This window comes from Rutidosis leptorrhynchoides, chromosome 4 (assembly GCF_046630445.1).
Source record: "Rutidosis leptorrhynchoides isolate AG116_Rl617_1_P2 chromosome 4, CSIRO_AGI_Rlap_v1, whole genome shotgun sequence".
In the NCBI taxonomy this organism is placed as follows: Eukaryota; Viridiplantae; Streptophyta; class Magnoliopsida; order Asterales; family Asteraceae; genus Rutidosis; species Rutidosis leptorrhynchoides.
In genome coordinates this window covers 139,454,302-139,467,235 of record NC_092336.1, presented here as the reverse complement: position 1 = coordinate 139,467,235, position 12,934 = coordinate 139,454,302, and the positions used below count along the sequence as shown (strand labels likewise).

Genomic DNA, 12,934 nt, shown 5'->3' with positions numbered 1-12,934 from the left:
ATGATGATTGGTTCCTGTAATGGCCTTGTTTGCATCTCTCCTTTTGTAGATGAATTATTAGTAACTAATCCCTCCACTCGTGAGGTTAGAAAACTGCCAATGCTTCCTTTTTGTAGGGGAAATTTATGTTGGGGTTTTGGTTATGATTCTATCACCGATGATTACAAGGTTGTTGCCGGCATCAATGAATCTGAGCATCTTATGCGCTTTCAAGTGTTATCTTTAAAATCAAGTCAATGGAAATTCGTTGGAGATGGCAACTATTTAACTTATAATGCTCAAGGTTGTTTTCCTCGTCCTGGTGTTTTACATGATGGGGCGCTTCATTGGTTTATGTATGATACAAAGAAGAAGAAGAAGAAGAAGAAGAAGAAGATGGTTATTCTTTCTTTTGATTTATCTCTTGAGAAATTCAAAGAGATCCCCCAACCTGATGATACAATATATTTATGTGATCATCTTAACGTACTAGGGACGTTTCAAAAATATCTGTGCGTATTCCGTACCTATGATATTCTTACTGATCACTGCAACACATGGTTGATGAAAAACTACAATTGTTGGCAACTGATCCCATGTGATGATTACGAAGGTAACAAGTATGGTGCTGCCGCTACTGTATACATACTCGATTTCATTCCAGAAAACACTTGGCATTTATGTGATGATGATGATAAAGGATATGTAGATATGCTATGGCAGAGATGGTATCATATTGGTACCCCTATATTTGTCAAGTCACTTGCATCTCTGGGAAACAAAAGAAAAAGAAAATTAAGATGATGGTATGGACCATATATTCTGCTAATATGTATCTTTCAGATGATTGAATGTTTGTTTCGCTAATAAGTTTGTGTTTTAAATGGACGTGCTTTAAACATATTTGGGTGCCAATTTTCTTCTAGTTGTTAGACCGTTCCTAGCGGTCCCGTGCTGCAGCCGCCCTTCGCTACGCCCTGCTCAAGTATTCAAATGAGAAAAAATTCATGTATGGATCTATCTTTATGATTTCTACAGTAGTACTTTAGGGATGATGGTTTTCGTGGAACTTGTAGCTAATAAGATTTCAATAACTTATGTCAGATTGTGTTAATAATGTTTTGTATATGGTCACTTTAATTAGTTTTTTCTTATGTTATACTACTAGCTAGTTTATATCCCATCCTACAGAAAAAGATATCTAGACGTGTTGAAAAACTTATCTAGTTATCTAGACGTGTTTTTGAACACGTCTAGATGAAGCAGGTCTACTTGATTAATGCTATATAGGCCGGTTTTCAAACCGGTGTTGACATACATAATTAGACCAGTTATTGGCTAGTTCGCGCATATTAATAATTGTTTCCAGACGTGTTTAACCAGTCTTATTGAGACCTTTGTTGTAGAGTATAAACCAGTCTAGATGCTTTTGAGACAGACGTTTCCAATTGCAACATGATTGGTCTCTTAATGATTCTTTTTATTTGAGTTTTGTCCAAATCAGTTTTTCATAAACTTGCATATATATACAATCCACCCATAAGTATAGTATTAACGTAATGTTCATATATTCATCAGATCAACAATACATATATAAATTATAATGATACATTGTATGAATAAAAAAAAAAAAAAAAAAAAAAAAAGTTACGTTTACAACAAAACATTCACCGACATTCAATTCATTAAGTCAACAAAAATTTTAAGCATTGCTAACAAAAAATTGAAACAGTACGTCGCTTGCCATAGCCATTCTCGTCCGAATTAAGTTGGTCATCCAGCCTGAAAATATAGAAAAAAACATGCATAAGTCAAAATATGAAGATTCATGGATGATGTTTGAAGTTTAACACTTATCACTCTATAAGCAGAGCTGCAATTACTTTGGTAGTTTGTACCCAATTGAATATTAATAAGTAGCTATTTTTCTTACACGTACCTAAGCAGTTGGAAGATCCTTAAGTTGTTGGTTCAGCAATCGAAATTGATATCCGTCACTAGTAGACCACTGCTTCAAAAAGTTAAGGCTCCGAAGAATTCTACATAAGTAAAAAAGGTGAAAACTTTTAAAAGCGAATGATCGGTCTATTATCTATAAAGCTTTAACAATTGAACTGTCAAAAACGCACCAGAACAAAATCACAACTCGACAACTGCAGCAAGCATCAAACAGATTTACAGCTTTGTTTACACCTGAACAATAACACTTGAACTGATATATGTCTTTTGCAGTAATCAACAATTAGAGGGGAGGGGATTTAGCTTGAATTACACTGTAACAAGCAACAATTCGCAGAAGAGAAGTTATTCTTTCATTAACATAGCATTAGCGAGTACCTGTCATGCATTCACGCTACATGACATTATCAACACCAATTACAAACTGTTGTCATAAAGACACAACTATATCATATCAGTAAATTAGAAACAAATAACACTAAGAACTTTCTGTGCTTATCTATTTAAACAACAATTCGATGCAAAAAAAAAAAAAAAAAAAAAAGGATAATTAACTTTAGTATAATAAATCTAACCTTGAGATAACCAAACACTAAATAATATATCTTACCACCAATCAATGAATTGAGTTTGGACTTTACACGAGAATGATATTTGAGGACGTTCGCTAGCTGATTGTAACTGCAAAATTTCTCAACCATTAAATAATTAGTAATTAAACAATATTACTTTTATACCTCAAATAAAAGTGAGAAACCTAGAAGGTTGATACTCGTTGAATCAATTGAATCTGATTGTGAAGCAGCGTCTAGAGAAAGGAAAGATAGAAACTGATGATAAGAGAAAGAGTAAATTAAATGGTTTTAATTTATTGAAAAATCACTTTATGGAGGGAAGTTGAAAATCAAATATTTTATCTATGGATGGTAGCGGGAGATAAAGAAAACGGACATATAAAGACCGGTTATTAAGTGGACACTTTGGCCGGTTCAAATTTTTTATTTAGACGTGTAGTCATTTATAATTTCTGAGGGATATCTAGACCGGTTATTTTTTAATGACAAAATTTCATTTTTCGTCTTTGAATTTTATATCAATTTTGACTCTCTGTCATTTTTCTTTTTTTTTTGTGCATCCCTCGTCCCTAATGTATCAGAAATCTACATCCCTCGTCCTCCCGTCTACTTTCTGTCTATTTCAACCGTTTGTTCAGTCATGTGCAAAGCATGTGAGTGTGCTTTAGTCTTTTTATTTTATTTCTTTTCTTTATTATTTAACTTATCCTTTTACCATCTTCCTTATTATCTCATGTTAATCATCCCCAAATTAAAAATCCTATAATTATACTTTTATAAAATCTATAAAATCAAGAACAAACATATCTTCAACCCTCACCACCGCCACCATCTTCAGCCGCCACCACCACCACAATCATTTTAACCCCCACCACCACCGCCATCTTCAACCACCGCCACACTCAAGCAATTAAAATGAAACACAAACTTACAAATTTATATAAATCAACATGAGCTCAAACACCTAAATCTTCAATCAATGACTTATACTACGAACGAAGAACAAATTCATGATCCTTATATCTTCCTCAATGTTTGTCGATCTTCAAATCAAAGTAACAACAACAGATTCTGAGTAATTTGATCGGTGTTCATCATGAAACAAAAACTCGAACTAAATTGGCTTCTGGAATGATTCGGACTGATTTGAGGTAAAGTAAAAATGTTGATCTGATCTAAATATACTAGTGATTCTCCCTACAAAGTTTCAGCTTCTATCGTTTAGATTCGAGCTCGAATTCATCAAATCAATGATAATGAACTTTCGGTCAACATTTCAATTGGAGTGATTCTTCGATTCTCTGATGACATAGATCATTTGCGAGTGTTAGTTGAAGCATTTGGAACACTATAGCAGCAGCGAGAGCTTCGGCTTGATGGTGGCTGTGCTCGGCTGTAACTTGTAGGCTTCCAACGATACGTTTGTAGGAAATCTAGGCCACCAATAATTCACAGGTGGTGCAATCAACGCCACTCCTTGTAACCGATGAGGGATATACTTAAGGCTGCTCCCACCACTTTGTTGACCCATGGAGTATGCAATTAAACATAGATCCAAGTTCCAATATATCAGCAAGTTGTTCTATATCAAGAGCTAAACTTTTAATCGTTGGTTTTGGATCCGGATCACTCTCTCCGTAACCGGGTCTAACGAAAGTTACCATGTAGCTCTTAAGTTCTTCAATTTTAAGAGTGAGAGTTAGAGAGAGAAATCTAGGGTGAATTAGGGAGTACTTAGGTTGATGATGAAGGGGTAAAGGGATGAAAGAGGAAGAAAGACTAAAATACCCTCACATGTTTTACACATGTTTGACTTAACGGTTGAAATAGACGGGAGGACGAGGGATGTAGATTTCTAATACATTAGGGACGAGGGATGCACAAAAAAAAAAAGAAAAAGGACAGGGAGTCAAAATTGATGTAAAGTTCGGGAACGAAGAATGAAATTTTGTCTTTTTTAATCAAGACGTGTTATCATTGTATTTTGGTTGAATAACATCAAGACCGGTTCTCATAATCTAGACGTGTTTACATATTAAGACCCGTTGACAATTCATTTTTTGGGCGGAAATTGCTAAGTAGACATGTTTAGTTCTAAACCGGTTTAAGTATGGAGGTCTAGATGTCGTGAAATGTACAACCAGTTAAAACTACTGGGTTCTATTAGACGCCATATATCTGACTCGTTGCATTTGATAATGCTTCATCTTCAACCCGAAAAAAAAAAAGAACAAGTCAAATGTCACCAAATATGTACGTTTGACATACAAACCTTTTAAATCAATTTATCTAAACAACTAATTAAACTTCCAACTCACCAAGTCTGCATGCCCAATACTTTTTGATCATCATAACCCCGATTGATTTTCACTATCTGGTTCTTGACGAGTTTCCACTTGTAGCACCCACTGACCACCCAATATATATATATATATATATATATATATATATATATATATATATATATATATATATATATATATTGGGCAGGATCAATGGGGAAGTAACCAATCGGGGGAAGCAATTTTTTTTTTTTCGTTTTTTTTGAATTTTTTTTTTCCGGCATCAAGATCACGCGAAAATATGAACATTTAGAAGAGAGACTTCGTGATGAATGTTATTATTTAGGCGGGAGAACGATCGACAAAAATAACATTCAAGATAATATTGTTCGTGAATAATATGAACGTTTTTTTCCCATGTTTTGTGAAGTAAAATTTAGCCCGATTTAGAGTTTAGGGTTTAGGGTTTAGGGTTTGGTGTTTTGGGGATTTAGATTGAGTTTTTAACACGGACGGTTTAGAGTTTAGGGTTCAGGGTTTAGGGTTTAGGATTTAGATTGAGTTTTTAACACCAAACCCTGAAACCTAAACCCTAAACCCTAAACCCTAAACTCTAAACCGTCCGTGTTAAAAACTCAATCTAAATCCTAAATCTAAACCCTAAATCTAAACCCTAAACCCTAAATTTCTAAACCCTAATATCTAAACCATATAAACCCTAATATCTAAACCCCAATAGCTAAAACCTCAAAATACGCTCGAAAAACACGATAATTGTTATATATTACTTCCTCGAGCGTTTTCCCGCCAAAATAAAAACATTTATCACAAAGTGTCTCTACTAAATGTTCATATTTTCATCTCATCTATAATGTTCGTGAACAAAGTTTTTTCAAAAAACGAAAAAAAAAAGTTTTTGCTTCCCCCCGCTTCCCCCCGAATGGTTACTTCCCTCTTGATCCTACCACTACCACTATATATATATATATATATATATATATATATATATATATATATATATATATATATATATATATATATATATATATATATATATATATAGAATCAAGAGGGAAGTAACAAATCGGGGGAAGCAAATTTTTTTTTTTTGTTTTTTAAAAAAACTTTTTTCACGAACATTATAGATTGAATGAAAATATGAACATTTAATAAAGACACTTTGTGATAAATGTTTTTATTTTGGCGGGAAAACACTCGAAGAATTAATATATAACAATTATCGTGTTTTTCGAGCGTATGTTGAGGTTTTAGATATTAGGGTTTAGATATTAGGGTTTATAGGGTTTAGATATTAGGGTTTAGAAATTTAGGGTTTAGGGTTTAGATTTAGGGTTTAGATTTAGGATTTAGATTGAGTTTTTAACACAAACGATTTAGAGTTTAGGGTTTGGTGTTTTGGGTTTATAGAATAAACCCAAAACACCAAACCCGAAACCCTAAACCCTAAACCCTAAATCAGGCAAAATTTTACTTCACAAAACATGAAGAAAAAAAACGTTCACATTCTTCACGAACAATATTATCTTGAATGTTATTTTTGTCGATCGTTTTTCCGCCAAAATAATAACATTCATCACGAAGTGTCTTTTTTAAATGTTCATATTTGCTTCCCCTTGCTTCCCCCGATTGCTTACTTCCCCATTGATCCTGCCCCTATATATATACTGTAAGTAACTAGAGGGCAGTGAATAGTTATGATATCGGCTAAAAAGTCATGTTTTTACCCCCGATATTGAGTCCCAAAAGCATAAAGTTCAAAACTTTGTCGACAAAATAATCGCTTTTTTGGTTAAATTTGTAGATAAAGTAATTACAAAGACAATGCAAAAAGAATCAAGAGAAACGGAGCTAAAACGAAGATTCTAGAGCAAAAACGGTGAAAGACAAGAAATCAAGTTACGATCCAGTGAATCAAGGCTGACCAGGCACAAAAACGGCCTGCCATACGGCTTGCCAAATAGCTCGCCAGTATGGCAAACGGCCTGCCAAACGGTCAGGCAAACGGGCTCGATAAACGGCTTGCCTAGCAAACGGCCTGCCAAATACGGCCTGCCAAACGGCTTGCCAGCCATTTGCAGGCAATTTTCTAGTCTATTTAAAGGCTTTTTGTCATCCAATTTCCACACTCCTCTCTTCACTCTCTCACTACAATACACTTTCTCTCACTAGAGCTTTCAAGGCCTTCTCACCTCCGAGCGGGAAATTAAGTACCCGGAGGCGAACACCTAAGATTGTAATAGGAGCGGTTTAGAGGATGTCAGCACTTGTAATGGTCCAGATCTCGTCTGTAAATGGTGAATGTGTAACACCGTACTTTTTTTTTATTATAACACAGTGGTAGTCTTATTTACAAAACGTGCCCTTACGTACAAACATAAACATAATTATTACACTTCATACATAAATACATTGTTATCAAAAACCAATGTTACGTTAATATTCGATTTCATATAGACAACATCAGAGTTCTAGACTTGTCGAACACAACTCAACACGCCCATCTTCTCCCATGTCCATAAAAGCAAAAGACCTACAATCTGCAAGGGGGAAGGTGGAGGGGTTAGCACGAAGCTAAGTGAATGGACTAATCTAACAGCTAAAACACATAGGTACAATCACTAGAATATGCAGCAACAAATTAATCATACAGTTAATCACATAACTACTAGAACATGCAGAAACATAGCAATCTACCATTAACATACAACATAAAAGCAATACAAATACAATATCCAACAATCAATTAAATCCAAAGATCACTAAGGCATAAACACATCTTCAGCAACGGTCAATCCAAAGCAACCGTGATAACTACAATCAGAAGCAACCATCTGGGTAATCCGAAGCAACCCATTGAGAGACTCGGCGGCCTGACCAATGACCCAAGTTGATCAGTCTAGAGTCTACCGAAAACTCATAACTCTGTATCACTAGTATAAGTCTTGCACACGCGACGGACGCGTGATTCTGACTTATATTAATCATACAACATCAATGAGCCTAACCTGATCAGAAGCAAGGTTGATCTCTCCCGACCTGATTAGAAGCAAGGTCGGTCCAATAAATGCGCGAGGTCATAGTCCACATCACACAATAACAAAGATTCTAAGCATAGCAACTAGGTCAATGGTCTAGGTCATGTCACTATATGCCTTAACGGCTAGATTAACTCACTCACCAAAAACCAGCACAAGAAGTACTCAGAGGTCTTATATTTCTGTGTCTTCACTTCTCCTGATCACCTGGAAACATCATAAACAAAGTCATTATAGTTTTCTAATCAATCATATAATTGATAAATACTATAAACTAGGTCATATTATCATATATTCATCATATTATAAGTCTACAACATAAACTCAGTCAATAACAACACCAAACGAGTACAGAACAAGACATACACAATAAAATACCTTTTTCTGACCAAAATAAAGTTTGATTTAGTTTCTTAAAACCTTATCATTGGATATTAAATTTCAAGACGAGTCCGACGATAGTTTATTCATCGAAAACGGAGTTACGGTTAGAAAGTTACAGCCTTTTCAAGTTTACCAAAAACTGACCAGTGCTCACTCGCGCGGACGAGGCCTCACTCGTGCGAGTGAGTCCTCAACCGCGTTGTTGAGCCTCAAATGTGTGGTCACACGTACGGGTGACCTATCAGAAGTGTGGGAGCTGTTAGAACATTCCAGCTCGCTGATTTTTGCCATTTTGGCCCAAAAACTCGATTTTTGCAAGATCTAACACCAAAACCACTCCCAAAACATCATATAAACTATATAAAACATATTTCTAACAATAATAGAACATATCAAACACTCTATATCAAGAATCAAGCATCAAAACCTAACTTTTAATCAAACACTACATGAATCTAAGAGATGCTTACCTTAAAATGATCACAAAATTATAGAGAACAAGAAGATGTAAATAATTTAAGCTCTAGATCAAAGATTAGATTTTAGGATTTTGATTAGATGAAGATGAAGGTACGGGTGTGTGTTTGGGAATAATCTGGAAAGTGAGAGAAATGGCCAGCTCTAGACACTTAATTGTGGATATTTTTCACACTGTGCAACACACGGGTATTTATCAGTTATCTGATATCTTTTGTACATCATTTGGCAATCCAAACGAAGTCCAAATTAAATAAACAAACATGTTCTGTGACCCTTGTCATGAACTGGTCTCAACCAAATAGTCAAATAACTATAAACATTCAACTAATAAAATAACAATATAAACGCACACAAGGGCAAAATGGTCATTTCATCTAGGCCCAATTATCGGGTGTTACAAATCTACCCTCCTTAAAGAGATTACGTCCTCGGAATCTGGTCAAAGTCATAGGTCACGACAAAAATACTATCAACTACCAGTCACACAACACATAACAACATCTAATCAAGTAGTCACCTAACCTAATTCTCGTCTTATCTTATTGAAACTTCCGCATGATCTACCAAAATGTGTTTACGTTGGCCAGACATAATACATTATCTTAGATCACGACTCTATTTCAGTTAAGAAAATTCGAGAAACCTAAATCCATCTCTATCACTACAGCTAACACTACCTCAAATCACCTATCACTAAACAGATTACATCATCTACATAACATACTAAACACGCATTCCTGAAATCAAAAGCAACAACAAAGTTAGTCTGAACATACCAGTGTTTAAGTCTTCTGACACAACATCAGTATCTGCTACCATCTGATAAGCTCTAGATATAGCCGTGGGAGGACCTTTTCTCTTCTGTCCTACTGATGCGGTAGATCCACCAACAGACACCGACTGCACCCCGAACCCTGCCCCAGAACTCCCTCTACCCGCTGCCGGACACTGCGCTGACCTATGACCTTCCTTATGACAATTTCAGCATACATTGCTTCCGAAAGAACATTATTGAACATCATGTCCCACTATACCACACCTTAGATACCTTTTCGTACCTGGAGAACACTGTCCACTGTGGTAAGATCTGCACGAGTTACACCACTCTTTCTGTACGGAACCTGACCCACTCGTACTCAAAATTTCCCTCGTACTGGACCCGGTTGACTTTCTTGATTTCGGATTGGACTGATAACTGGATTGACCTTCCGACCTCTTCCCATAAGAACCACTCCCCACTCCCGTATTCCTTGCGGCTTTAACATCACCCTCTATCGCTTTAGCCATCTCAAAAGCTTGCGATAAAGAAGAAGCAAATCTAACCATTGACCGATACTCCAGCTTAATAACTCTAATAAAATGCTGAATTTTATCTTTCTCATGCGGTACCCACTGTTGACAAAACCTTAACTTAGAGGTAAAGTCCAAAATAACATCATCAATCGTCATATCATCAGTCATTCTCATCCCTAAAAACTCAGTTTTCAATTTCTCCAGATCATATTTTGAACAATACTGCTCACGAACCTTGGCATGAAACTGCTCCCATGACACTTGACTTAGTTGTTCCTTTGATAAATGACCTGTGATAGAGTCCCACCACTCCATAGCTTGCCCCTTGAACAATCGACTGGCATATAACACTCTCAACTCTGGCTCGCACTGACAAGCATCTAATGCTCTTTCCACATCCCTGAGCCAATTTATAGTCTCAGTCGGGTCAGTTTTACCAGTATACTCTGAAGGTTGACAATTAAGAAAGTCCTTATACGAGCACTTCTTCTTTTCAAACATCGGTGGTTGGAAGAATGGTGTCTGAAACGGGTACATCACTTGATTCGGAAGTAGTGGATTGAACTGAGATGGTATCTGGTACTGAGGTGGCACATACTGTTGTTGAGAAATGTTTCCAAACTATGGGTAAACACTTAGAGGAAAGCTTTGATTTATTGCTGTGGTGTTACAATGCGATATCACTTTTTATTCAAGTTCTTTGATCCTATCTTGAGCATCTTTCAACTGACTCTGAAGCTCTAACACTTCTTCTGATACTTATTCTTCTGATACATGACCATCTTCATCAGGAGCTCTAAAGGTTCCGGAGGCATTGGGGGCAGCGTCTTGATTACCTGACATATCTGCACTACCACAACATCTCACACAAATGCTTAGTAGATAACCGGTTAGTGCCTATCAACTAACACATAAAAGCTCCTACATTCACTTAACCCGTCCCCTTTGTGTTATGTTCGACAACATCCTCTCAAGGTTTGGGAACATGACATTCAAGTACAATGTCGATGCGGCCAAACCTATGCTCTGATACCAAATTGTAACACTGTACTTTTTTTTATAACACAGTGGTAGTCTTATTTACAAAACGTGCCCTTACGTACAAACATAAACATAATTATTACACTTCATACATAAATACATTGTTATCAAAAACCGGTGTTACATTAATATTCGATTTCATATAGACAACATCAGAGTTCTAGACTTGTCGAACACAACTCAACACGCCCATCTTCTCCCATGTCCATAAAAGCAAAAGACCTACAATCTGCAAGGGGGGAGGTGGAGGGGTTAGCACGAAGCTAAGTGAATGGACTAATCTAACAGCTAAAACACATAGGTACAATCACTAGAACATGCAGCAATAAATTAATCAGACAGTTAATCACATAACTACTAGAACATGCAGAAACATAGCAATCTACCATTAACATATAACATAAAAGCAATACAAATACAATATCCAACAATCAATTAAATCCAAAGACAATTAAGGCATAAACACATCTTCAGCAATGGTCAATCCAAAGTAACCGTGATAACTACAAGAAATGGTCAATCAGAAGCAACCATCTGGGTAATCCAAAGCAACCCATTGAGAGACTCGACGGCTTGGCCAGGCCAACGACCCCAGTTGATCAGTCTAGAGTCTACCGAAAACTCATAACTCCGTATCACTAGTATAAGTCTTCCACACGCGACGGACACGTGATTCTGACTTATATTAATCATACAACATCAATGAGCCCAACCTGATCAGAAGCAAGGTTGATCTCTCCCGACCTGATCAGAAGCAAGGTCGGTCCAATAAATGCGCGAGGTCATAGTCCACATCACACAACAACAAAGGTTCTAAGCATAGCAACTAGATCAACGATCTAGGTCATGTCACTATATGCCTTAACGGCTAGATTAACCCACTCACCGAAAACCAGCACAAGAAGTACTCAGAGGTCTTATATTTCTGAGTCTTCACTTCTCCTGATCACCTGGAAACATCAGAAACAAAGTCAGTATAGTGTTCTAATAAATAATATAATTTATAAATACTATAAACTAGGTCATATTATCATATATTCATCATATTATAAGTCTACAACATAAACTCAGTCAATAACGACACCAAACGAGTACAGAACAAGACATACAAAATAAAATCCCTTTTTCTGACCAAAATAAAGTTTGATTTAGTTTCTTAAAACCTTATCATTGGATAGTAAATTTCAAGATGAGTCCAACGATAGTTTATTAATCGAAAACGGAGTTACGGTTAGAATGTTACAGCCTTTTCAAGTTTACCAAAAACTGACCAATGCTCAATCGCGCGGACGAGGCATCACTCGTGCGAGTGAGTCCTCAACCACGTGGTTGAGCCTAAAACGCCTGGTCATACGTACAGGTGACCTGTCAGAAGTGTGGGAGCTGTTAGAACATTTCAGCTCGCTGATTTTTGCCATTTTGGCCAAAAAACTCGATTTTTGCAAGATCTAACACCAAAACCACTCCCAAAACATCATATAAACTATATAAAGCATATTTCTAACAACAATAGAACATATCAAACACTTTAGATCAAGAATCAAGCATCAAAACCTAACTTTTACTCAAGAACACAAAAACCCAATTTGAGCAAGAATCACTACATGAATCTAAGAGATGCTTACCTTAAAATGATCACAAAATCACAGAGAACAAGAAGATGTGAATAATTTAAGCTCTAGATCAAAGATTAGATTTTAGGATTTTGATTAGATGAAGATGAAGGTACGGGTGTGTGTTTGGGAATAATCTGGAAAGTGAGAGAAGTGGTCAGCTCTAGACACTTAATTGTAGATAATTTTCACACTGTGCAACACATGGGTATTTATCAGTCATCTGAAATCTTTCGTACATCATTTGACAATCCAAACGAAGTCCAAATTAA

At 36.2% G+C, this 12,934-nt stretch overlaps 1 protein-coding gene across 1 annotated transcript; it reads left to right on the top strand.

Moving 5' to 3' along the window:
* LOC139841057 (F-box/kelch-repeat protein At3g06240-like) lies at positions 1–783 on the top strand. The gene has a single exon (XM_071831290.1). The coding sequence runs from the start codon at positions 1–3 to the stop codon at positions 781–783; it is 783 nt and encodes a 260-aa protein (XP_071687391.1).
* The last annotated feature ends 12,151 nt before the right edge of the window (positions 784–12,934 follow it).